General features: G+C 52.1%; 2 protein-coding genes and 1 long non-coding RNA gene across 21 annotated transcripts in view; 2 read left to right on the plus strand and 1 right to left on the minus strand.

Annotated features, from left to right (window-relative positions):
- The window catches only part of SNPH (syntaphilin), a 42,743-nt gene extending 37,479 nt beyond the window's left edge, over positions 1 to 5,264 (plus strand). For all 16 annotated transcript variants that reach the window (XM_063600962.1, XM_008974730.4, XM_034947497.2 and 13 more), the window contains one exon: positions 813 to 5,264. In XM_063600962.1, coding sequence (XP_063457032.1) covers positions 813 to 1,989 — 1,177 coding nt within the window. In that variant the 3' untranslated portion in view covers positions 1,990 to 5,264. The remainder of the gene's footprint in view (positions 1 to 812) is intronic.
- Positions 5,265 to 5,914: 650 nt separating this feature from the next.
- Positions 5,915 to 25,704, minus strand: SDCBP2 (syndecan binding protein 2). 3 transcript variants are annotated; one of them, XM_003821261.5, is made up of 9 exons: positions 25,014 to 25,704; positions 16,288 to 16,360; positions 15,515 to 15,584; positions 14,240 to 14,340; positions 9,280 to 9,438; positions 8,527 to 8,702; positions 8,277 to 8,448; positions 6,746 to 6,837; positions 5,915 to 6,442 (listed from the first exon to the last, which is right to left on the minus strand). In XM_003821261.5, the coding sequence occupies exons 2-9, from the start codon at positions 16,339 to 16,341 to the stop codon at positions 6,388 to 6,390; spliced, it is 879 nt and encodes a 292-aa protein (XP_003821309.1). In that variant the 5' UTR covers positions 16,342 to 16,360; positions 25,014 to 25,704; the 3' UTR covers positions 5,915 to 6,387. The 3 variants fall into 3 exon arrangements, with proteins under 3 accessions (XP_003821309.1, XP_003821310.1, XP_054960696.1); XM_003821262.5 differs by lacking the exon at positions 25,014 to 25,704 and adding an exon at positions 21,759 to 21,825; XM_055104721.2 differs by lacking the exons at positions 14,240 to 14,340; positions 15,515 to 15,584; positions 16,288 to 16,360; positions 25,014 to 25,704 and adding an exon at positions 11,899 to 11,916.
- LOC103786560 (uncharacterized) overlaps positions 21,242 to 26,273 on the plus strand; it is a 53,711-nt gene continuing 48,679 nt past the window's right edge. The window contains exons 1-2 of one of the 2 annotated variants that reach the window (XR_001337526.4): positions 21,242 to 21,458; positions 25,700 to 25,777. This is a non-coding gene — a long non-coding RNA (uncharacterized LOC103786560). The remainder of the gene's footprint in view (positions 21,459 to 25,699; positions 25,778 to 26,273) is intronic. The other variant, XR_008622256.2, reaches the window with a different exon arrangement.

Raw genomic sequence — 26,273 nt, forward strand, 5'->3', positions numbered from 1 at the left:
AAGCCTGAGCATTTCTGGACAAGAGTCTGCCGACTATCTTGTTCACCTGGTGCTTGCCCCCGTCGCTCAGGAGTAACTCTATGCCTTTCTCGTTGATCTTTTCAGCTTTTCCTCTTTAAGATACAAGATACAAGGAGATACAAAGATACAAAGAAGCTTCTAGCATGGATAGATGAGAGCCACCCTGTTCTTACCACTCTCCCGTTCCACCCACCACTTCTCATCGCTCTGCATGAGGGATGATATGAAATCATCAGCCTCCCCCAACATTGAAAGCTGTCGTTTCTCTCCCCTGGGGTCTCTGGCCAAATATTCCTCCACTGAAACTTTCTGCAACCTGCTTTAGTAGGTAGTAGGAGGCTACATCACTTTCTATAGAGCAGAGATTTTCTGCCTAGTTTTTGTTGTTTCACATTAAGATTTTATTAGGTTTTTATAGCAGTAGCTATAAAACTTATGAGGATCTTTGTTGTCTAGTCTCTTCTCTAGATGATGGATTTGAATGTTGAGAGTCGTCTGCATTCTGGGGGTGGTGGGGTGGGGGAGGGAATGTGAGTGGTGTCTCCTCCCGACCTTTCTTCTCTCTCCAGGCAGAGGCTTCTCCTGTCTTCACCCCTCAGCCCCTCTCCCCAGCCACTCTCACTCCTCACTATAATAAGAAGGCATTGAGTTTGTCCTTCTGTTTTGGGTTCTGAGCCACAGCAGCACAGGGCCCTTCATCCTTGGCAACATTGTCCTCTCCCTGCCTCTCCTTGGCGGTGACAGACCAGGCAGGCAGGCAGTGAGCGTGTGTGTGTCTCCTCGGCTCGCAGGGACACAGAGATTGATGACCTGAAGACGCAGCTGTCACGCATGCAGGAGGACTGGATCGAGGAGGAGTGCCACCGCGTGGAGGCCCAGCTGGCCCTGAAGGAGGCCCGAAAGGAGATCAAGCAGCTCAAGCAGGTCATCGACACTGTCAAGAACAACCTGATTGACAAGGACAAGGGGCTGCAGAAGTACTTCGTGGACATCAACATCCAGAACAAGAAGCTGGAGACGCTGCTGCACAGCATGGAGGTGGCCCAGAATGGCATGGCCAAGGAGGATGGCACTGGGGAGTCAGCCGGTGGGTCCCCTGCCCGCTCCCTCACCCGCAGCTCCACCTACACCAAGCTGAGTGACCCGGCTGTCTGTGGTGACCGCCAGCCGGGTGATCCCTCCAGCGGCTCTGCTGAGGATGGGGCAGACAGTGGCTTTGCAGCAGCCGATGACACACTGAGCCGGACGGACGCGCTGGAGGCCAGCAGCCTGCTGTCGTCGGGGGTGGACTGTGGCACCGAGGAGACCTCGCTGCACAGCTCCTTCGGCCTGGGCCCCCGCTTCCCTGCCAGCAACACCTATGAGAAGCTGCTGTGTGGCATGGAGGCTGGTGTGCAGGCCAGCTGCATGCAGGAGCGTGCCATCCAGACAGACTTCGTGCAGTACCAGCCTGACCTTGACACCATCCTGGAGAAAGTGACCCAGGCCCAGGTCTGTGGGACAGACCCTGAGTCAGGGGACAGGTGCCCAGAGCTGGATGCCCACCCTCCAGGGCCCAGAGACCCCAACTCAGCAGTGGTGGTGACAGTGGGTGATGAGCTAGAGGCCCCAGAGCCCATCACCCGTGGACCCACCCCACAGCGGCCTGGTGCCAACCCCAACCCTGGCCAGTCGGTGAGCGTGGTGTGCCCCATGGAAGAGGAGGAGGAGGCTGCCATGGCTGAGAAGGAGCCCAAGAGCTACTGGAGCCGCCACTACATCGTGGATCTGCTGGCTGTGGTGGTGCCGGCCGTGCCCACGGTGGCCTGGCTTTGCCGCTCCCAGCGGCGCCAGGGCCAGCCCATCTACAACATCAGCTCCCTGCTGCGGGGCTGCTGCACTGTGGCCTTGCACTCCATCCGCAGGATCAGCTGCCGCTCGCTGAGCCAGCCGAGTCCCAGCCCAGCGGGCGGCGGCTCCCAGCTCTGAGGGGGCCCATTCCGGCAGCGGCGCCTGCGGCCTGACCACTGATTGTAGGGATGCCGTTCCCCCCTCCCTTCTCCCATGGGCATCATCTTATTTATTTAGTTTTGGGTGTGGAACTGTTTCTTTTTTTCAAGATGTTAAAACAGTCTCGTGGAAGGAGCAGGGGTTGGAGAAAGGCATCCCAAAGCTTCGATGGAGAGCAGGGAAGGGGGACCCAAGGCAGGAGGTACACCAGCTGGACAAATTGCAGGGAGGGGAGGGAGCGAGGGCCAACCCGGCCCCTCTGTCCCCTTGGCTCTTCAGACAGGGCCAGCCCTGCTCAGGAAGTCTCTGGCTGTCTTCATCTGGGGAAGCCGGGCTTGAGTTGCCCATAGGCCCCTGCCCTGCACCATCCTGTCCAGTGCCCTGCTCACTCCATGCCGTCTCTTCCAAGCCACCTTGCCCGCAGCCCAGGCTCCTGGGCCAGTGCTCTCTCCTCAAATGGAGGCAGCCATGGCCTGAAGTGCAGATCACTGACCCAGGGCTCGGAGCAGAGGCCAGAACCACTGGGCCGGCCGGCATTCCAGCCTCCCCAGACTGCTCCCCACCTTGGGACTCAGGAGCTCAGTCAAGGCCACAGGCTGGAGGAGAGACGGGGCTGGGCGCAAGGTGGCGGAGGGCAGTGTGGGTTCTGTGTCTGTCTGTTCATCCCAGGCTTTCCCGTCATCCATTTCCTCTTGGCACTTCTGGGTGTGTCAGTCGTTATTCCTGTGAGGTAGCTAAGCCCGGCAAGCTCAGTGCTGGGGTAGGAGGGCCTGCCTGAGTCCCAGCTCCCAACTGGAGAATCCACCAGCACAAGAAGAGGAGGCAGGGGCAGAAACCCAAGGGGGCTCCCCCAGCCTTCCAAGGTGAGGCCATCTCATCTGCAGGCTGGGAGGCAGGGCTGGACTCAGGAACCCACAGCTTACTGAAAAAGCCAGAGGCCATGACTGCCCCCAGAAACTTGCCCCGAGTTTCTCTGGGGCCCTCGGGCCCAACTTCTGCTTTGCACTATGTTCACTTTGGGGTTGGTTCTCAGCCATCCAAGAGTCTCCAGTGAGGTGGCTGCTTGCTGTCTGAGATGAGGGTTCCTAAACCTTAAACCTCTGCCTCTGGAGGAGGGTGGGGGATTCTGGCAGGATGAATCGCAGGATGGCATGTACTGAAGCCACGATGTTCATCCAGGCCAAAGCAGGGTGTCCTGGGATAGGTTTCCTAGGCAGGGGCGTGGCAGAGCAGGTAGGCGCCCTGCAGCCTCCCTGCTCCCAGCCCAAGGCCAGTCGGCCTGGGAAGTTCACTGCCCCAACTCTTTTCCCGGGACCATACTGAGTCCCCCAGCCACGCTGCTGACATTCTTATTACCATTATTATTTTACCAAGTAAACTCACTCCTCTTCCCCCACAGGGGTTACACCCATCTGGTTGTCCCACCCACTCTTCAGAGGCTAGGCCCCACCTCTGGGGGCTTGGAGGGACCCTGTGTCTTACTCGCCCCTCTGGCCTAAGGGCCACTCTGGTTATCTGCCAAGGTTGCTTGCCCTCACCCCAATGCTCCAACAGCCATTGCCTAACTCATGGGCTCTGCCCTTCTGCTCGGTGCCCTCCACGTGAGGCGGGGCACCTGCACGCACTGGGAGGGGGCGGCTGGCCCAGCCCTCGGGGCAGGAGCCCCCTCTGCCACACGCTTTGTGCCTCCAAAGCTCCCCCCGCCTTGGTCAGGGCCTCAGACCAGCCAACCTTTGTGGAATAAGCCCCAGCCCAGCCAAACCAAACCCAGATGCCTGAGGCCTGGCTGGGGCTGCCCCCGCAGGACACCGTGGCCATGCCACGGAGGGGGCAGTGGACAAAACCAATCCAAAGCCAAGCCGGGACTGGCTGCGGACCCAGCCTCCTGTGCCGCGCACTCACGGAGCTGCGTAGTCTCCTTAGACATAGTCAAAGCTTTGCCGAGAAAAGAAATGTATGAACTATATTTGACAACATAAAATCTCTCTATTTTTCACCACTGGAATTTAGTCAAGCTTCAAGCCCCTCTGCTCCTGTCTGTGTCTTGCGTCTGTGGCCTTCCTATTGTGTCTTGTGTTTTGGTGGATGTGACAGGGCTGGGGCCACAGTCTACTCTGTCTCTGCTGCTAGAGAAGCCACCTGTGGAGGACTGGGCTGTGGTTGGGCCTGAGGCCTGTGGAGGAGGTGAGTGTAGCCAGCAGCAGCCGTCTACTCCTGTTCTGGCCTGAGACCACCGGTGTGGGTCACGAGGGCCCTGGCCCACAGTGTTGAGGGTCCTCTCTTTCGGGGGTTCTCCTGGGGCCTTCGATGGGCTTTTCTTCTTGTCAGTGGAGGGAGCAGCTCCCCACTCAGCCCTGGGACAGGCCCTGGGACTGTGGTGGCCGGTGGCCCTGGCCCAGCTCTGGAGTGCATGTGTGTGTGCTCAGATCCTGCATCTATGCAAAGGTGCAGGCTGCCTGTGAGGCTCCAGGCGGTGGAGGTGCGGCAGCTGCTGCTCAGGTGCCATGCCCTGAAGAGGCAGGGTACACATGGGGCTGGGAGGGCAAAGATGGGGCGGGGCCTCCCCCTGAGAGAGCTCACCCTCCACAGCGACCCTTTTCCTTCCTGCCTAATACCTCCTCCCGTTGGGCTGCGACCTTTTCCTCCTGCCCTCAGCCTCTGAAACGGAAATCTTTGGGGCCTCCCCTTTCCCCAGCGTCTGGCAAGAGCCGATGAGGTCCTGAGGAACAGTGTCCCCAGGAACCACCTTCTGGAGCCTAGCGGCCAGACGTGGCTTCTCCTGAGTTCTAGGGCTCGGGCCAGAGTGGCACTACTGCCCGGCCAGTCCAGGCTCAGGCAGGAATTGGACGCTGGGGCCCGGGCTCTGCACAGAGAGCTGGGCTTGAGTGGAGTTTATTGTAGATTTCTCCCAAGGGGATCACTTAGCTTCTCACTGACACACCCTTCCCAATTGCCACAAGCGCAGGGGTATCTTACAGCACTTTGCGGAGGGGTGGGACAAACTGCAAGGTTCTGGGGCCAAGGCCTACCCAGGGGCCTCTGCCCAGAGAACTCACAACCCCCTCTCTGACCTAGGGGACAATGCAAACGGGTCACAGTGCATTCCCATATTAGGCCATCCCCTTCACGAAGAATTCAGGGGATGTGGGAAGTGGGGAGGCGGGGAGGGATCTTGACTCTTGTCTCCTTTGTCCTTTTGTTCAGACAGAGTTGTACCTGCAGCAGACAACTCTGAATTAAAGCATGAAAACACAGCAAGCCCCTTGGCCTGTTTTCTTTATACTGGGTGGTTTCTCTAAGGGGGGGCAGTGGGAGGGTTCACACCATCTTCCTCCAGCGCAGGGGTCACAACACTCGCACAGGAAAAAGCCACGCGGGCAGCGATCATCTCTGACGTGCGGGGAAGCGGAGAGCTGCTGGGGCTGAGGCACCACTGCCCTCTTGGGGTCAGGCTCAGGGTCTGGAGCCACCTCCCCCTGCCCCCACATGGCACACCCTGCTGGGCGCCATGAGCACATCGCGTCTCACCTTCCCCAACACCCCCTGAAGTGGCTTCTCATGCCCACTCTGCAGAAGCAGAAGCAGCCACGGTCACACGGGGGGTGCCCCAAAGCCAGTGCTCCCCTTGTCAGCCCCACTGCCCCACAGTCCTACCCCATCCCCACAGTTCCATCCTGTCCCCAGTTCCAGTCATCCCCGCGCCAGGCTGGCAGGTGGCACGTGACAGAGGCAGAGCCAAATCATGGCTCTCAGAGGCCACGCGTAGAAAAGGCCCTGGCCTCACCATGGTTTAAGAGGAAACCAGCCCTGGCACGTCAGGGGACCAAGGATTCCAGAATTTTCAATTACCTTTTTATTTTATTTTCGATAGTTTTGGGGGAATCAATTACCTTTGCGGACAGGGTTTTGTTTAAAATCAAATCTTTATTCAAAAGGTAGTCAAGGCTGACAACTTATGCAGTCTGTGACAAAGAGCAAGTCGAGGCAAGGAAAAAGCTCTCACAAAGAACGTAGCTCTGTTCTCTTAAAATGTGTAACTGTTTTCCTGGTAGAGCAAAATTTCTTGAAAGGGGCCCAGTTGCGACTTTAAGCAGTGTTTAAACAGCCTGCCTCCGTGTCCAGCATTTAAATCAGCACAAGAGAATCGGCTGCCTGTGGGCCCTGCCTGAGCCTCAGCCCAGCTTGGAGTCTGAGGCTCCAAGGAGGACTGTGTGTATAAGCCATCCCATGGTCACCTTCCTGGACACGCCCCCCTCATGGCAGCCTCCACCTTAAGCAGCAGGCCGGCTGCAACCCATCATCATCCGAGGGTGGTTGCCCTTTGCTGCAAGAGGGCGGGAAGCCCCCCCCCCCGGCCTGCCCTGCCCTCCAGTGGCTTCAGGCATCTGGGATGGAGTGGTCCATGGTGCGGTGGAGCAGGACTGGAGACAACCTGATACAGCAACAACAGTGACCAAGTTGGCAGCTCCTTCTCTCCACCCTCCAGCAACCTCCACCCCCTTCTGAGCCAGTGCATCCCATGTGGGCCTTCACTCTCAGATCTAAGACGTTCGAATCGCCAGAAGCCACAAGCTACCTTGGAGGGAGGGGAAGGGAGGATAGAGCTGGCTGAGTCTGTGCCCTGTGTCAGCACTGAGAAAGTGGAGGTGGCTGAGCCAGGTGCACCTGGGAGGCCGGGAGGTGAGGGGGATGGCAGAGGAGGGGTGAGGAGGGGTGAGGAGGGGTGCAGCCTTACTTTTTGACCATGTGCTCGTAGATCACACTGGGGATGATGGTCAGGGTGACAACGTTCCCAGCCGTGGCCAGAATCTCCATGATCTTTTTGTCCTAGGGAGGAGGCAAGTAAGCGATCACCCTAAGGATTGGGGACCAGGGGCAACTCTACAGGCCCCTCAGTGGAGGGATCAGCATGGCCACTGCTAGAGGACACCACTGATGGCTGACTGCAGGGCAGGGCTGCCTCGGACCCCGAGCCTGTCAGATGAGGGTCCCAGCAGACTCCCAGGTAAGGTCTTGCTTGAGTGAGAACATGGGTCTCCCACCTGAGGATCTCCTTGGTCAAATGAGCATGCCTCTTCCCACCCTCAGCTTGAAGGCCAGCAGTGTGAGCCTGACGCATAACAGGGCCTCATCAATGCGATTCTCCTCCCCCTTCCAAGGGCTCCCAGAGACTCACCAAGCCCACAGTCACATTTGGGTTCTGGCCTCAAAGCATAAATACCTCCCCATCCTGTGGGAGGTATTAGGCGTACCCATCCACCCTCTGGCTCCTGCTGCCGCCAGGGCCATAAGGGTCCTCCTCCTCTTACATCCTCTTACATTTGCTTGTTTGATAAAAAGAGATGGGCCTGCAAACACCACTTAGATCGTGGGAAGAACAAGAAATTAAAAGTCTCTATGCAAAGCGTGCCAGGTGGTCCAAACACTAACATTGTGGCCATAGAAGAGCCTCTGGCCCTCACTCAGAGCCTATTGACCTTTACTTTACACATGTATGTTATCTGGTTTTGTGTTTTCTTGGTTGTTCGAAAATAAATGTGAGAAGATGTGCTAGACAGGACTAGTGATGGCCACAGGTGGAAATAAACTTTGAAAAGACAAACGATCTCAAGAAGTGTGGCTGGCTGGGACAAACCCAGTTCTGAAGAGCCTCACAACCCTATGGATTTCTGAATAACGATTTTCTAAAACATTCCTAAACTACTGAACATGATCCACTATACCAAAAAAAGTGCCATAGAGAGCAAGGAGGTGTCCATGCAGCCAGCAATAGCTATTATTTATTAAGCACCTGCTATGTGCCTGGCACTGTGCTCAGAGCTCTAGGTACACTGTCTTTTTTTTTTGGAGACAGGGTCTCTCTCTGTTGCCCAGGCTGGAGTGCAGTGGCATGATCATAGCTCACTGCATCCTTGACCTCCCAGGCTCAAATAGTCCTCCCACCTCAGCCTCCTGAGTAGCTAGGACTACAGGTGTGCACCACCACGCTTGGCTAATTTTTTAGTTTTTTTGTGGAAAGAGGGTTTCACATTGCCCAGGCTGGTCTCGTGCTCCTGGACGTAAGTGATCCTCCTGCTTTGGCCTCTCAAAGCACTGGGATTACAGACGTGAGTCACCGCACCCAGCCCTACGAACACCATCTTACTGAACCCCCACAGCAACCTTAGGAAGAGGATGCTGAGGCTCAGGTGGGGTAAGCAAGCTGCCCAAAGACCTGAGCCCTCCCACCACCCGGCAGTCCCTCCCTGGCGCGGCCACCAGCCTACCTTCAGCCCGATAACATTCTGCCCGTCTACCTCACACACGTAGTGGTTGGTGAGGAGCCCGTTGCGGGCCGCAGAACTCCCTTTGACCAGAGAGACAATCTTCCCCTTCTTGATCACGAAGCCGACGTGGCCCATGCTGTCCTTGTGCATGGTGACAGTCCGCTGGAACGGCCTGGCAGGAGGGACAGTGAGCTGTCCTGGGGACATGGCTGGGGTGAGACGGAGAGGCTGCCCGGGCCTGGCTACTCACCTGTCCCGAACCACCATGACAATCTTATCGCCTGATGCCTTCTTCACCACCTGATGGGCTTTGTGCGAGCTCCACCCGGCGCAGTCACGCCCGTCAATCTGCAGGATCTGGTCCCCAAAGCGCAGCCCCACAAGGGATGCAGGGGTGTTGGCCTGGACCAACTGCACAAAGAGCCCCTGGGGGAGGCAGGGCCCCAGAGTCAGCGTCCCTGGCCCACCCTAGGCACAGATCCCTCTTCCAACCTGTTGTTTTCCTCCTGATACTCCAGGAACCTACAGGGTGCCAGGGACACAGCTCTGCATGGCGGGCACCAAGGTTACCCGATTTACCAGGGAGGAAACACTCTAGGCCTCATAGTTAGGAAGCAGGTGAGTCAGGATTTCAACCCTGGCCTGGGGCTGCACTCCGAAACACTCCACTGTACCATTCACAAAGGCATGGGCTTCCCTGGCGTCCGCTGTCTACACCGTCGCCTGGAAGCTAGATGCCCTGGGCAGTGAAGGGCAGGTGGGGAAGGGAGGCTCCTCTGAGCGACGGAAGCCCACGGAGAGGCCAGTGGAGGGCCCTGCGCAACCCAGCACCAGCCCCGCCCGGGTCTCGGGGAGGAGGGACTGGGGGCAAGAGCCTGGCCGCTGGGGTTAGGAGGCCCGCTCTGCACCTTCCTTACTGTGGACGGGACCTCTGAGCTCTGAGGCCTGGCGGGAGAGCGGGTGCAGCTCGAGCTCCTCTTCCCACCCAGCCCCCGCGCCCTACCTGGTCCACCTTCCGCAGCCTCAGCCCGGTCTTGCCGCGCTCGTCCTTGCACAGGTGGATCTCGCGCACCCCGGGCTTGATCTCAGCTCGCCGCACGCCCAGGCTGTACCCGGTTACCGGTGCCACCATCTGGCGGGGCCCGAGGCCCGAGACCGCTGTCTGCAGACACCAGGGAGCAGGGGGTCAGCCCGGCCCGTGGGGACCCTGTGCCTCAGGAGACACTGGGGTGGGGATGGGGAAAGGAGGACGGAGCCGTCCCCGGGTCCCACCACATCCCCAGTCCACGCTTCTCCCCTAGGGGCGAGAGGAGACGTGGCTCCACGCGGCCACTAGGGGGAGTCAAAGGCCATGCCCTTAAAACGCCAGGGGAACGGGGAGAGAAGGGGCAAGGATACAGGAAGAGGCCCTTCATTTTCCAAGGGAAATTGGATCAGGAAAAGACTCCTTTAAAACCCACTTAAAATAGAAAAAGTCACAGTAAATAGTGAGCAACAGGGGATAAAAGGACTGGATTTTTGTCTTGAGAAAAATGTAAAAATATAAAAATTCATGATGCAGAAAAAGGCAAGGAACTTCACTCTCCCAACACTGTTAAAGACGGTACTGGAAGACCTAGCCAGCACAGTAGGCAAGAAAAGAGGGGGAGTCACACAGGTCAGAAGAGAAGAAATAAAACGGTTCCTATTTATAGATGGCATGATGGTCTACTAGAAAATCCCAAAGAATCTACAAATAAACTCCTAGACCAAATAAAAGAGTCTAGCAAGGTCCTGGGATACAAAATTAACATACAAGATTCAATTGTACTTCTGTATACTAACAACGAACACATGTAAACTGAAATTTAAAATACAACACCAGGCTGGGCGTGGTGGCTCATGCCTGTAGTCCCAGCACTTTGGGAGGCCGAGGAAGATGGATCCCTTGAGCCCAGGAGTTCAAGACTAGCCTGGGCAACTGTTGAAACCTCCTCTCTACTAAAAATACAAAAATTGGCTGGGCTGGTGGCAAGCACCTGTAGTCCCTGCTACTCAGGTGGCTGAGGCAGGAGAATTACATGAACCCAGGAGGTGGAGGTTGCAGTGAGCCAAGAATGAGCCACTGCTCAGTCCAGCCTAGGTGACAGAGCAAGACTCCACCTCAAAAAAAAAAAAAAGGAAAGGAAAGGAAAGGAAAAGAAAAGAAAGGAAAAGAAAAGAAAAGGAATACAATACAATACCACTTACAATCACTCAAAAAAAAAAAAAAAAGAGGCCTTGCTCAGTGGCTCACTCCTGTAATCCCAGCATTTTGGGAGACCAAGGCCGGAGGATCACTTGAGGCCAGGAGTTCAAGACCAGCCTGGGCAACAAAGCAAGACCCCCATCTCTGTTAAAAACAAAAACAAAGCAAAATAAAACTTAAAAATAAGAACAACAAAAAGAAATACGTGTAAATCTAACAAAACACATACAGGAACCGTATGCTGAAAACAACAAAATACTGATAAAAGATATCAAAGAAGACCTAAATAAATGGAAGATTCTCTGTATTCACGTGTTGAAAGAATTAGTAAAGCTGTCAATTGTCGCCAAATTGATATACAGATATAACACCATTTCTATCAAAATCTCTACAAGATGTTTTGCAGATCCAGGGAAGGTTAGTCTAAACTTTATATGAAAAGACAAAGGAATTTAGAATAGCTAAAACAATTCTGACAAAAAGAATGGCGAGAGGAATCACCACCAAATTTCAAGACTTATTATATATAGCTACAATAATCAAGACAGTGTGGTACTGGTGAAGGGATAGACAAGTATCGGTGGAACAAAGTAGAAAATCCAGAAATAGCCTCAAATGAGTAAAGTCAACTGCTTTTTGCAAGAGTGCTTTCAACAAATGGTGTTGGCTGGGCGCAGTGGCTCATGCCTGTAATCTCAGCACTTTGGGAGGACAACACAGGGAGATCAGCTGAGGTCAGGAGTTCAAGACCAGCCTGGGCAACAGGGTGAAACCTCATCTCTACAAAAATACAAAAATTAGCCAGGTGTGCTGGAACGTGCCTGTGGTCCCAGATACTCAGGAGGCTGAGATGGGAGGATCGCTTGAGCCCAGGAGGCGGAGCTTGCAGTGAGCCAAGATCATGTCACTGCACTCCAGCCTGGGTGACAGAGTGAGACCCCATCTCAAAACAAACAAACAAACAAAACAACAAAAAAAGCAAATGGTGCAACCATGGCAAAAATATGAACTTTGACTGAAACCTAACTCCTTACAAAAAAATTAACTCGAATTCAATCATAAATGTAAACGCAAAACATAAAACTATAACCATTTTAGAAGAACACGAAGGAGAAAATCTTTCGGACTTAGGGCTTGGTAAATATTTCTTTACAAAGTTTGAGCCACAAAAGAAAAAAAAATCAATAAACTGGACCTCATCAAAATTCAGAACTGTTAAGCTACAGACTGAGAGAAAATATAAACCACACATCTGACAAAGGACTTCAGAATATATAAAGAACTCCCAAAACACTACAAACAAGCCCCAGCCTGGCCAACATAGCAAGACGTTGTCTCTACAAAAAATAAAAATAACAACAATAAAAGAAATTAGCTGGGCATGGTGGTGTGCACCTGTGGTCCCAGCTACTCGGGAGGCTGAGGTGAGAGGATCACCTGACCCGGGAGGTGGAGGCTGCGGTGACCTGTAATCGCACCACTGCACTGCAGCCTGGACAATACAGCAAGACCCTGTCTCAAAAAACAAGAAGAAGAAAACAAGCCATTTAGAAAATGAGTAAAATATATGCAGAAACATTTTACCAGAAAGAATATACAGATGGTAATAAGCACATGGAAAGATGGTCCACATCATCAGGTGCTGGGGAAATGCAAATTAAGACCATCGTGAGCCATCACTATACCTATCATAGTGGCTAAAATATAAAATAGTAATAATATCAAATTCTGGTGAAGACATGAAGAAACTGGAGCACTCATGTATTGCTCACGGCAAAATAAAATGGTGTAGCCACTCCAGGAACTAGTTTGGCAGTTTGTTTTTGAGACAGGGTCTCGCTCTGTCACCCAGGCTGGAGTGCAGTGCTGTGATCTTGGCTCACTGCAGCTTCCACCTCCTGGGCTCAAGCAATCCTCCTGCCTCAGCCTCCTGAGTAGCTGGGGCTACAGGCACAAGCCACCATACTTGGCTAATTTTTGTATTTTTTTATAGAGATAGGATTTCACCATGCTGCCCAGGCTGGTCTCGAACTTCTGGGCTCAAGTGATCCACCTGTCTCAGCTTCCCAAAGTACTGGGATTACAGACATGCACCACCACACCTGGTGGCAGTTTCTTTAAAAAACTTAAACATACATTTGTCATACAGCCTAGCAATTGCACTTTGGGCATTTATCCTAGAGAAATGAAAACGTATGTCTATACAAAAACCTGTATAAGAATAACTTTGTTTATAACCACCAAAAACTGGGAACAACTTAGCTATTCTTCAACAGGTTAAACAAACCCTGGTACATTCACATCATGGAATACTACTCAGCAGTAAGAAGGAATGAACTATTATTGACACACACAACAGCCTGGATGGATCTAGAGGGTATTGTGCTGAGTGAAAAAAGCCAACCTCAAATGGTCACATACTGTACGATTCCACTTATGTAACATTCTGAAATGACAAAATTATAGAGATGGAAAACAGAGGGCTGGATGCCAGGGGTTAGGGAGGGTGGCAAGCAGGCAGGCATAACTATACAGAAGCAGCCTGGGAGGGAGGTGGTTGTGGTGATGAACTAGTTCTGTATGGATTGCGGTACTGGTTACATGAATCTACACACTGATGAAATGACATAGAACTAGAGACACACTGTACCCACCTAAGACTCCTGGTTTTGATAGTGTACTATAGCTATGGAAAACATAAGCATTGAGGAAACTGGGTGAAGGGTACTAACAACTTCTCTGTACTCACTTTGCCTCTTCCTGGGAATCTACTGTTTAACAATAAAAAGTTAAAAGACATATAAAATTTTAAATTATAAAAATGTATTTATCATCTTATATTTTATCAAAATTACGGTTGAATGCATTTATGTCTTAATTATAGGAACAAAGAGTGATGACAGTGGGGCTGCCTACAGAAGGACCTTCTTTGCTTCATGTCTGCCTTTCACAGCACGACCATGAAGGGGGCCACTGTGGAGAAACACCCCAGGGTGCCATCAATTCTTCTCAGGGTCCCACATGGCCTCATCCTTGTGGATTTCCTCCTGTCAGATCCTCGTTTTGGCAGTGGCTTTGTATGTGTCTGTGACAGTTCTCTATCATCATATCCATGAACTTCATGAAATTCCCCAGCCTTAGACAACTTTGCAGTTTGTACTTTCAGTTTCATCGGCTCAGGACGAGCCTGGCAGGAAGACTGACAGGTGGGACGCAGGGATGCTAGAGCTAACTGGTAAGGGGCTTAGGCGGGGACTGGTTCTACAGGTAAATATGTTTTCAGTGGCATATATTTCTGTGATGGTGTCTTTTGCTCCCCGAAGCCATGGAAAGCAGGAATTGATCCTTGTTGTTTAATTTGGGGACCAGAGTTGGGTGACAAGCTCCTGCCCTCTCGGCTCTGTTTATCCATGCAGGCAGCCCTGCTTTTGATGCCCCCAGGTTCACGCTGGGCTTAATGACCTCCCTTCTCATCCAGCTCAGGCCCAAGGTCAAAGGGCAAGCCCTGGTTCTCCATCCCCAAGGCTTGTGGGAAGATCTGAAACCATGAAAGCCCACAGTGGTTTTCATGAAGCCTCAAAATGAACGGTGCCATCAAGAAACAGAGCCAGCAGAGTGCTGGCGAGAGGGGAGGTCCGAGCACAGAGAGAAAGAAGGTCTGTTGAAATGGCAAGACCAGGAAAAAGGGAGGATTGGGAGGTTCTGCGCCCGCAGCAGGCAGAAGCCAAATACATACACTGTCACCCTCTGGAATCTGAAGCAGGCTCTGCTGGACTTCTTGGCTGGAGAGGGAAAGACCCATATAATTTTCCAGTTCTGCCAAGTTTGGGTACAAAACTGATAGGGAAAGAAGGAAGAATAAATGTGTCATTAGAGGACATGTGCTTCCCTATGCCTGCCTGGCTCCCCTGTGGCTGCTCATTTTTATTAAGAAATGGAGCCTGGGAATGGTGTTTATTTCCAAGACTGCGGGGTATCCCCAGGAACACTCACTGATGAGCGCTCCTCGGAGGGCCCAGGTGCAGGGTGGGACACCGAGTCCTCATGCACCACTTTGCTATTCAACTCCACTGACTTTATTTGACACCCAGAAACCTCTGCATCCCTCAGCGAATGGTTCCCACCAGGACTGGCAGGGTCCTAATCCCTTCTTATAAGGATTTGTGTCCCTATAGCAAGAAGAGACAACAGAGGGCTCATGCATGCGCTCTCATGCTGTATCTCTCTCGTGTTCTCGTTTTCTCTCTCTCTTTTAAGCAAGTGCACTGAGGAAACGCCATGTAAGGACTCAGCCAGAGGGTGGCCATCTGCAAGCCAGGAAGGGAGGCCTCACCAGAAACTGAATTGGCCAGAACCTTGATCTTGGGCTTCCAGCCTCCAGAGCTGTGGGAATATACATTTCTGCTGTTGAAGTCATCCAGCCTATGGTATTTTGTTATGGAAGCCTAAGCTGAATAAGGCAAGTGGGGTTCTGGCCCCTTCTCTCTTTGAGCCGCTATCTGCCTTCCACTTCTCCCCCACCTGCCCCCACACCAGGCCAGCCATAGTTCCAGCAAGGAAGTCCGACAAGTGTGGTATTTCATTCCCGGGGTCACATGAGATTGGATCACCAGAATGGTGCTGAAATGCTGATTTGAGGTGACTCAAATCGTTTATATAGACAGAGGCCCCACAAATGATATCACATCCTCAAGGCAGCCTTGCTGGGGGCATCAGAGAAGCCATAGCTTCCCTAACTTGAGCTGGGTTTGGAAGGATAAACAGGGGTTCACCAGGCAGTCAAGGAGGGAGGGGAACAATATGGGCACAGGCTCTGGGAGGTGAGGTGACTCAGCCCAGGTCACCCAGGCAGTAAGAGGTGGGTGGCAACTGGAAGCCTGGTCCTCTCTTCCCACCATGTACAGTCCTTAACCCTGGAGCCTCCCATACCTTTGGCATTGCCAAGCTACCCTGACGACCTCTTCCCTGAAAGGACTTGGCACCCAGGAGCCCCTCATCCCAGCCCACTCACCTGGTGGTGGGGAAATGGCTGCTGCCTGGACTGGCAGTGCTGGCATCTTGGGTGAGGCTCTGACCTGGGCCTGGGGAGGAGCAGGGAGCACTGGTCAGCTGTGGCCAGGACCCCAGGAACCCCAGAGCCTGGAGCTCCATGAGGCCAGGGTCTGGGCATTAGGGGTGTGAGTGGGCCCGGGGTGTGGGGGGAGTGTGCACCAACCCTCAGGGCTCAAGATCACGTAAACGTGGCCTCCGCAGATGTGTCTTTTCCTGGGAGGAAGTTCTGGGGGACTGTGACCCACCCTATGTCACAACCCATTTACTGCCTGCAACAGGCAGAACATCAAGGCCCATCTCCCAATCAAGTTCTCAGCTGAAAAGTCTCCATTTCTCAAAACCCACTGGAACCACAGAGTGCTGGGATGGAGGAGGAAGGGGGCTTCTGGGGGCTGAGCAGACCAATGCCTATGCCCACTAGTCTTGTTTCCTCTGAAAGCCTGCCTTAGAGCATGGAGCCCGCCCATCCTGGAGGGAGGGAGAGCTGGGCCTGGGCAGGACAGAGCAGGCATGAGAGAGGCATGCGTGCGCTGCTTGCTCTTTTCTATTCTTGCTGTAACGCCATTGGCATTGCCCCCTGGATGTCTTCTCTGCCCAGCAGGCCCTGCAGTGGACACCTACATGCCCTGAGGCCTACGGGAATCTCCAAGTGGCCCCAATACCCAGCACCTTCCAGGGTAATCCCCAAGGTCCCCTTCAGGGAATCCAGGCCAATGGGGCCTGGCGACTTACCTGAATGGCTTGGTCCACTTTTAGGTCCTCTAGAGATGGGTACAGGGATGACATGGCTGATTCTCGGAACACCCTGCAGAGTGCAGAGGGTGGGGAAGGATAAGGATGCAGCTGATGCCCCCTTGAAAGGAGGCACAGACATCCGCAACAGCAAGCGGGTTGGAACTTAATATTCAAACAGAAAGGCAGCAGGGCACTTAGAATGCCTCCCCGAAGTCCACCCCTAATCCCCTGTCGATATTTGAACTCTACTGTATTCCACTCATCTCCAGCCTCACTGTCAACTTTTAATCTTGGCCACAATGAAGTAAGACCAGTAGGAAGTTTATAAAGACTCTCACACAAACTGTAGCAGAACTTAGACACTCAACAGGGCACTGCTCCAGAGGGAGGAGGGAATGGGGGGTGGAGAGGCACCATGAGCACTTATTTACTAAACACCTTCTCATTGTCCCAGGGAGAATCAGCAGGACCTCTGAGCAAGGTGCCCAGAGAAAGTGAAAGGAATGATGACCTCTCAAGAAATGTTTTATTCCCTTCCTGACGAAATGTGGGGAAGGAGCAGTCTGCCTTTCTGGGTTCCTTCCCTTTACTCACTAACCACTGGCTCTGTCACACCTCCAGGCTTCGCCGAGGCAGTCCACTCCAACTGGAGCCCCTGCCCAACCTCCTTGTCACCCTCAGTTCCTGTGGGACACGCCTCCCCTGGCTCCCAGGCAATACGGTCACTGCCCCTCCCATCCAGGACCCTGCCCTCCGGGACAGCTCCGGGACAGCACCGGGCCAGCCTCTTGCTTGAACTCACCACTTGTCCTGACTGCAGTTCTGAGGGGTAAAGGTATGTCCTATTCGCCCCACTGAACTCACATGTGATAGGTACACATGATAAAGGAATGCCCGCTGGTGGCACAGGAAACTGAGGGTCCTGTGCCTGAGTGATGTGACTCCAGGCTTCCCAGGATCAGATCCGCTGGGCACCTCCCTGAGTGGCCACAGGCGCGCCGAGGACATCCTCATCCATCACTGCTCCTTCTCCTCCCTCTGCACCTGCTGCCTTGACCCCTGTGTCATCCTTGGCCCCGCCCCCACTATCCCTTCTTGTCTGTCATCAAATCCCATCCCTCCCACATCCCGTGTTGTGCAGGTCCCCATCATCTCCCTGGCCCTCTCCAGGTGCCATAACACCCTCCAAACACACTGCTGCCTCCCCTCCTGCCCTCCTGCTGCTCTCCAGACAGCAGCCACCAGGCCCTTTGTGTACACACTTGGGATGTCATGCCCTGGCTGAAAGCCCGCCAGTGGCTTCCCTGCCTTGGGAATGTACTCTCCTTAAAGTGGCTCACAGGGCCTTCACGATTCCACCAGAGATTGGAACTGGTGAGCCCAGGGCCAGATGGAAATAGATTTTATTTGACCTTGTGGAGTACTGTAAACGTTCAGATTAGCAGCTTAAACACAAAGCTCAAGGTACTGGATTTAATAATCGAATTTCCCACTGCTCCCAAAAAACAGGAAGCTTTGGCAACCCTAGGCTATAGCAGAGTAGCTACAATTGAGTAGCAGCAGACTCCAGGGTGACCCAGTCCACCATCCTCTATTGGCTGTTACACCCAGACCATTGTACTCACTGGTGCCAAGTCCCAATAGATATTTGTTTGCAACCCTTGTCTACCTCTCCAGCTTCATTTCTTGCCTTACGTCCTTTCAGCTGCTACTTTCAGCTCCAGCCACAATGAGCTACTTCCACGTCCTTGCATGTGATTCCCTCCTGTCTGTTTTGGATGTGTTATTCCTTCTACCTGGAATACCCCTCCTCTCCCTGCTCCTTGCTTGGCCAACTCCTAATAATTTTCAAGTCTCAGATCAGGGAGCTCCTCTTACAGGAAGCCTGCTTTGATTTGTGCTCCCCCTAGCCCCTGCTCCATGTCCTACTCCTGTTGAGTATTCACCACTCTTGTGGTTGCCTCTTTACTTGTCTGTCTACCTCCTTAGGAGTTCCAAGATGGCAGGAACAGGGGCTTCTCATTTGCTGTGAAGCCTCTAACCCCTAGCATAGAGGCTAGCTCAATAATATTGCCAGAAGCAACACATTCTACCTGGGCTTCCACTTTTCTCCTTGTAAAGTAAAGCTCTAGTATCCTAAGAACACCCACCTTCCTGGATGAAACAAGGACCAGAAGTCCCAAATGTGCCTCTCACAGTCCTGTTTTATTATTATTATTATTTTGAGACAGAGTCTCACTCTGTTGCCAAAGCTGGAGTACAGTGGCGTGATCTTGGCTCACTGCAATCTCCAACTCCTGGGCTCAAGCCATCCTCCCACCTCAGCTTCCCAAGTAGCTGGGATATAGGTGCATGCCACCACACCTGGTTAATTTTTGTATTTTTTGTAGAGACAGGGTTTCAGCATGTTGCCCAGGCTGGTCTTGAACTCCTGGGCTCAAGCAATTTGCCCGCTTCGGTCCCCCAAAGTGTTGGGATTACAGGCCTGAGCCACTATGCCCAGCCTTTTGTTTTTAAAATCTGAATTAGTGCCAATATTTAAAAATCTGGAAACACAAAATTCATCACTTCTTACTTGGATTGAAAAAAATATAAACATTTGGCAAGGCAAGAGCTGGAATAGTGCATGGCAACACTCAGCCCGGCTGAGTCACAGCCTACCTCGTAAATGGGGCTGTACGTGCTTTCCTGTTTCCCCAAGTACCCATCAGCCCTTCACTGATTTACGTTGCCTGCTTGGTTCCTGGAGGCAGCCAGTTCCAGACCCTTGCCCTAGCCTGGCCTTTGGGGTAGAAATGACCATCCCAACAGGACAGGAATTTCCTAGGAGGGGAGGGAGTCTGGCTCTGACTTCCTTTAGACCACATGGGGGAAGAGACCCCTTTGCTTATAGCCTTCCCCACTGTGTACACACACTATGAGATTTTTAATCTTGGGACAGTCCTCAGCAGCTATCATCTGCCAAAACGTGACCTGCCACCAGGACCACGCATGAACAGCAGATGCGAAAAGAAGCAGCCACTCCTGCCCTGATTTTCCTAACATTTAACCAGTAGAGCACTTATATTTTTGTCAGCTGTCCCCTGGGAGAGCAGGGAGTCAGAGATCCATTTCCTGGAAATCACTCCCGGGCCAGATCACATAACACTTTTTCTGTGTCTGAGATCCTTTCACCACTGCCACCTTCTCTGGATCCCATCTTAGTGCTGGGATGTGGGGAAGTGAGAAAACAGGTACAGTCGTTCCTTGGGCTAGGTTCCAGGACAATGCCCCTCACTCCCCATCCCTCGGATACCAACATCCACAGATGCTTATGTCCCTTACATAAAGTGGCATAATATTTGCATATAACTTATGCACATTCTTCTGTATACTTTAAATCATCTCTAGATTACTTACAATACCTAATGCAATGTAAATGCTAAACAAAGTTATACTTTATTTTTATTTGAATTTTTGTTGTTTTTTTTAATTTTTATTTTTTAAATATTTTCTGTCTACAGTTGGTTGGATCCATGGATGTGAAACCTGGGGATAGGAAAGGCATACTGTATCCCCTGCCTTGTAGCAGCTCACAATATAATGGGGAATGGTTCCCTGCCAGCGAACATGCTGTGTTTCGTTCAATCATTCAAAACATTTGAGTGTCCACTGTGTGCCAGACATGCTGGTCCCTCTGCTGTGCACATCATCCTCCTTGGTGTGATGCTCCTTCGAGGCTCAGTTCAGATGCTACTTCTCTGCTTGGCTTTTCCAGACTGCATGATACCCAGGCTGCCTGGCTAGGTCTTCCCGTGTATTCCACCCCTGACCTGTACTGCCCCTGTTGCCAAGCTATTTATCAAATTATGTGATTAATATCTGGCTATTTTCTTACACTGGACCTCACTCATAAGGGCAGGAGCTCTGTCCCGTTCACACACGATCCTTCCCCGCCACGGCACTGCCCAGCACACATATGCTAGCAAAAATTATTTGACTGAATAAATCAGTGGTTTTCCAAGGAACAGATTGGAAATTTATGTGGGCATTTTTGGGTGTCACGAGACTGAGGGGACAGTCATATCCCTGTCTGGGGGGGGGGTGGCAGGGATATGAAACTCCTGTAATGGATGGGACAGTCCATTACAGTCACCATAACAAATGGTCCTGTCCCGCACAACTTTCAGATATCCTGCCAAACTTTCAAGTAAGCCAAAAATCCGTTATAATTGGTTGTACATACAATCACAATGAATTTTTCCCTAGTTTTAGTACACACTAGATTGTCTGGAAATGCATATATCAGGTTGGTTGTGGGGAGTTACACTTTGATCACCATTCTGGAAAATCGCTGCCCACCCTGCTCACCACGGGTGAGTCACCCGAACAGCATGCCCACGTCTGTGTACATGTGTAGCTGTTACAGTGACTCCGCGCTTTTATATAAATATATTTAGCCTTTGACCCAAGACGTCAGATATAAACTGTTGGCAAAATTCAGCTGAATATTGTCTTCTAGGAAACCTAAGCTGATTCCTAAGTTGGGTACAAGCATGATCGGGTGTAAGCCAGCCTCAGCTTTTACAAAGTGAAATGCATATACTTTTATTAGAAATTACTTTCATTTCCCTGCCTTCTCCTTATAAAGAAAGGGCATCATATTGATTTTTTTACCCGGGGAACCATCACCTGGGCTGCAACCTCAGGACGAACCTGTCCCTTCCCTCTGCCTCAATTTCCTGCTTTGGGAAATAGGAGCCACAAGCCACAAACTCCATCCACCGCGCCACAGGAGCGAGGTCCAACGCAACGGTCCCTAGGGCCTGCCTCCACCCCAGCCTCAGTTTCCCATCTGTCACATCGTTCCATGATCTCGAAATGACTATAACCCCTTTCTTAGCCCCAAACCAGCCGGAAGCGACATCTTCCGGTTGCTACAGGTTACGGCGGTTGCTATGGGCTACGGCGCCTGCGCAGAAACACCGCCAAGCGACCCAGCAACTTCTAGAGCGCATGCGTTTCGCCCACCCAGGCCCGGGCGCGGTGAGGGGTGACTCCCACGATCCCTAGCGGCTGCAGAGTGGAAAATGGCGGCCTCCTTGCCGCTTGCGTTACCAGAGTCCACCCGGCCTCGTGCTTTCTCCGGGCGCCCGTAGCTGGCGCCGGCATCCACAAAAATAGATCAGGTAAAGCAGCAGAGTAAGGGATAGGAAGACTTGGTCGGGCTCCGCGGCCCCTCTTTACCGGATTGGAGGCTGCGCGGGTGAAATCGAGCTTTAAACTACCCTGGCCTCGGAACACCATTTGTAGCCTCCGAAGGAGGAGGACTTATAAGATTCTGTACTAAGGCAGCCGTGGGAAGGGAGGAGAACCAGGTCGGCCCGCGCGCTCCCGGCTGCTTTTGCTCTCCCTTTGGTTTCGAAAGCGTCAAGTCCCAAGGTATTTCCTACCAATTGTGACGTCACCCTTCCTCCCCCCTTTCTCACCCGTTTCTTGTCTGGCCGTGACTTCTGACCCAGTGTTGAGCTAAAAATGCCCCGCCCCACCCTACGCAGATTCACCCGGCGTCCCACCCACCAGTGACTGAGTGACTGGGCTTCTGCTGCCTAGGGAAGGGTTCTTGGCTTGGCCGGGCACATCAATTCCCACAGCAAAATCAGACCGAAAGCCTGTTATGAGGGACTCAGGCAGTTGGATCTGGCGTATAGGAGGAAGGCTAGGGCAATCAGGAAGGTCTCCTGGAGGAAGGAAGAAGACCCTGACAGGGCCGTGTAGGATGGATGTTCAAGTGGGAAGAGAGTGTGCTATTCCAGGGACAGGGAGGCCCAGGCCTGAGAGTCCAGTTGCCTTTTGGATCCCGTTTACCTCGCAGATTATCCAAACTGGACTCGTGATTTTCCCCAGCTGTGCTGCGCCTCCCCAGCAGTCTCACTAAATCCACCCATGGGCTATGTCAGAAATCTGGGAGTTATCCTCAGCTCCTCCCTTTCCCTTCTGAAGCCATACCTACTTCTTGCCCTCAAATCTCTGTGACCTGACTTCTGGTAATGTTTCTATTCTCACCATCTCATTCTTCTCCACACTTATCATGAAGTTCATTTATTCCAGACTACTTTAGGTTGAGTTCTAAAAGTCAGCCTGCTAGTTCATGCCTCCATGCTTTTGCAGGTGCTATTCCCTCTGTCTTAAGAGTCATTCATGCCTTCTCTCTTTTCCTCGTTGTGAACTCTTTTTCCTCCAATTTAAAGCTTTCCCCCACATGTACCCATGGAGATTGGCAAGCCTCCCTGCTCCAGACGACAGCATTTCTTGTATTTGCCTCTTCATCATATATTCCACAAGTGTTTATTAATCACCTACTATGAGCAAGGCCTTCTGCATTTCCTAGGTTGGATTTCCACTGTGCTGTGTTTGTTTGCTCATCTCCCTCACTGGTCAGGAAATGTCACTCATTTGTTAACCCCCAGTGCTGAGCACAGTGCCTGGCACACAACAGGCATCCCATTACTATTTCTGAAAGGAGTGGAAAAGCAGGCACAGAGAGAAGAGAAAGCCTGATATCCTAAATATACAGTCTTTCTTCCCATGCCTGTCTGTGTTTGCAGTCAATAAGTAGAAAGTCTTTCGAAGAATAACCTGGGCCTGGAAAAGGAGAGAAACCATGGCCCTAACGAGTTAGGTTGAAAGGCTGCCTGGCCCCTATAATCTGACTGTGGAAGTTTGCTCAGTTCTGTGCTGATGGCTTCCCACAAGTAATTGGTTCCTCCGAAAGGAAAAGAACCCACCTAACCCCTCTCTCTCAGAGGAATTTTCCTCTCCCACAGCCCTTTCCAGATTTCCATCCCTGAGCTTCTGTACTTTTTGATATAAGCAATAACAACACCCACAACAAACCAATAGTTGGGCTTCGGAGATCAGCAGGGCTGACAAGGGGACTTCAGCCCCCATCTTTGAACTTAGAGTGAGAACACTCTTTGGAACACTTTGTTCCAAAGAGCTGAAGTGATGGAACTCCCACTCGTTCCTGTGGACAGCTCATCCATCCTTTACAAGACAGTGCGCGGGAGGGAAGCGTGGGTTACAGTGTCAGAGGAATAGCTCCTGGAAGGCCAAATTAGCCCAGGGATGTGGTGAGTCGGAATAGAAGAAGCTGTTGCTAGGCCACCAGCATGTACCCCCGTTCCTCCTCTCAGTGCTGCACTGCCTGCTGGGGAAAAGCTGTGACTTCCTCAAGCAGACACGCCTGAACCCAGGCCCAGGCAGGGCAGGGTTCAGACTGACTGCTTCTGACTTGTGAGAGCGCAGCATAGGCAAATCCCCTTTGAATGTCATTTCTTCCTTTGTAATCTGGATAACAATAGTTGCATCACAGTTGTCTGGAGACTGAAAGATTTTTAAAAAGAGATAAGGTGTCTACGGAAAGCATTTAGCACAGCACCTGGCACATAATAGGCATTCAGTAAAAGGTAGCTGTTTATTCATTGTTTCAGCGCTTACTTACTCAGCACCTGCTAAGTCTGAGTACTGTTCTAGGTATCAGCAGTGAAGGAAAGAAGACTTGGTCCCCAAATGTACTTTCTTTGGGGGAAGAGCTGGATAAATAGGCTCTGTGACTCTGTGTGCTGTGTTAGATGGTGGGAGGCACTGGAGAGAAAGAGCAGGATGGAGGGTCATGTCAGGAGGTTCAGAAGCCTTGCTGGCTGGGTGGGGTGACATTTGAGGAAAGGCCTAATGGGGTGGGCACGGCCATTGCAGAGCCTCTCAGGTGGGAGTTGGTGTTGTGTTTGGAGGACATCTGCCAGTGAGAAGCCAGTTGTGCAGAGAGGGAGCAAGGAGGAGTAGTGGGGAGGAAGCTGGAGAAGTGAGAGGGGCCAGATCCTGGAGGGCCTGGAGGTCATGGTGAGGACTTTGGCGTTTACTGTAGTGAGATGGGAGCCACTGGGGGATTTGTAGCAGCAGAGTGCCAAGGTCCAAGGGTTATTTTGACAGGCCTCCTCTGGCTGATGTTTGGAGGATGGGCTACAGGGCAGGAGTGGGAGCAGGAGCCCAGGTGGGAAGTGATGGTGGTGGAATTGTCATGAGCTTGGGCCACTGTACGTGAAGCTGCCTGTCCAGTGCCCGCCCAGCCCATACCAGGCTCGTTTTCTGCCCCATTTTCTGAGACCCTGCTGAGGAGGGCATGCACTGGCTCCTGTGTCCAGTATGTCATTCCATTCTCCTGACTTTGTGGGCTATTTTCAGTCTCCAGATGAAGAAGCCAGTTCTTAGAAAGGTGAAGCCCCTGGCGCAGTTCCCCAGCAGGTGTTTCAGTGCTGTGGCAGGAAGGTTTTTTGATAGAAACAGCCTCAGGCCAGAGAAGTCGGCCTGAGCTGTGGATTCCTTGGGAGAAATGGGCTTTTTGCCTGCCTGCAGCCTCTGGTTTCGGCTGGAATTGGCCTTTCAAGGAGCAAAGTGTGGGTCTCATCTCCTTGAGCACAGTCATGGGCAGTCAGAAGGCATCGGGAGCCCTCATGATGTCTGGGTGAAGAAAATCACTCAGCCCTTAATCAAACTTGGCCCAGGGCTGGGATCAGAAGAAGAAACCCCACTTCACACTTGACTGCCTGGAGTGAAGCACTTTGAAAGGAAGCTGCCTGGGAAGTCCCAGAAGGGAAGGGGCAGGGAGGGAAGGGGACAGGGTGAGAGCAGGTCTCACTCATCCCAATCCCAGCCAGGATCGGGTCAGGGCCCCCAGCGCTTACCTGCAGGCCAGGTGCTGCTCCACGACCTTCTCCAGCCGCTGCCGCTGCTGAATCTGTTTCCCTCCCTGAAACGTAGCCCGGTCTCTCAGCTGGCTTCCTGCTCTGGGAAGGGTGGTGCCTGTCTCCTGTTCAGCTGACTCACCTTGGACTGGGATGGGCACAGGTGAGGGCTGTGGCTGGGTAAACAAGGCAGGTTGGCAGCCCAGAGGAGGCCTTTGGCCTTAGTCTAGATTTGGAGGTGGGATTAAGGCCCTCACAGCTGCTGTTCAGAAGGTTGTGAACCAAGACTTCTTGGCCTTTTCTTAAAGAGCTCTAAATTTGGGTTGGACATCTAGTCTTGCTGATCGAGGCAGTTGGCTAGAGGGCGGTTGGTGATAGGTATCTAGGGGTCTAGGCCAGGATATTAAAAAGTGGTCATATCCTGTGACCCAGCATTTCTTCTAGGAATTTGTTACAGTGGAGTCACAGGGCCCATCCATCACTGCTGCTTCTAGTAAGGAAAATGTAGAAATCCCAAATGCCCATCTCTGTGGTCTGCTTGAATAAATCATTGTCTGTGGAAGATCACAGAGCTATTAAAGTCATTTAAGGAAGAAGGTATGAGGAAACATTTCTGAGATTCTAGTGAGATGTTGAAAAATCAATATTGTGAATCTCCTCTTGCATTTTCTTTTCATTTTTTGTAGAGTGGATGTGCGTTGAAAGCAGTCTAGGAGGACATACACTAAAATGCTGAGTATCTCTGGATGGCGGCGGCGTTGAGGGTGAGGTTTTCAGTTTGTACTTTTGTGTGTTCCAAGGTGGTTTTTTTTTTTTAAGTTAGCTTTTGCTCTGAATGCTCATGACTTTTGTAAGGGGGAAGCAATTAAGTTTGATTATTGTAACGGGAATTTAGAGTGGTTGTCTCCTGGGAGCAGATCTAAGGAGCTGTGTGCTGAGGTGGAGATTTTTTTTTTTATGGCACATTTTTGGTGTCTTAAATTTTGAAAAGCTTAAATGTACTACTTATTCCAAAAATAATTATATAAATTTGAACAGAAAAGGAGGAAGAATTTAGTTTAGATCCTGGTGGGTTTGGTTGGGTGAGGGTGCCTGTCGCACTGGGTGCCTGGGGAGGGACGAGGGACTCGTGTGCTGGGCAGTCCCATGAGGATTGACGCTGTACACACTCAGGGTGTGTCAGTATCTGGGCTGCTTCCTGGGCCAGGCAGGCCTACGTCACAGTCTCCATGACCCACCTGGCAGAGTTGCACTAGCCTT

Source organism: Pan paniscus, chromosome 21 (genome assembly GCF_029289425.2).
Source record: "Pan paniscus chromosome 21, NHGRI_mPanPan1-v2.0_pri, whole genome shotgun sequence".
Lineage (NCBI taxonomy): Eukaryota > Metazoa > Chordata > Mammalia > Primates > Hominidae > Pan > Pan paniscus.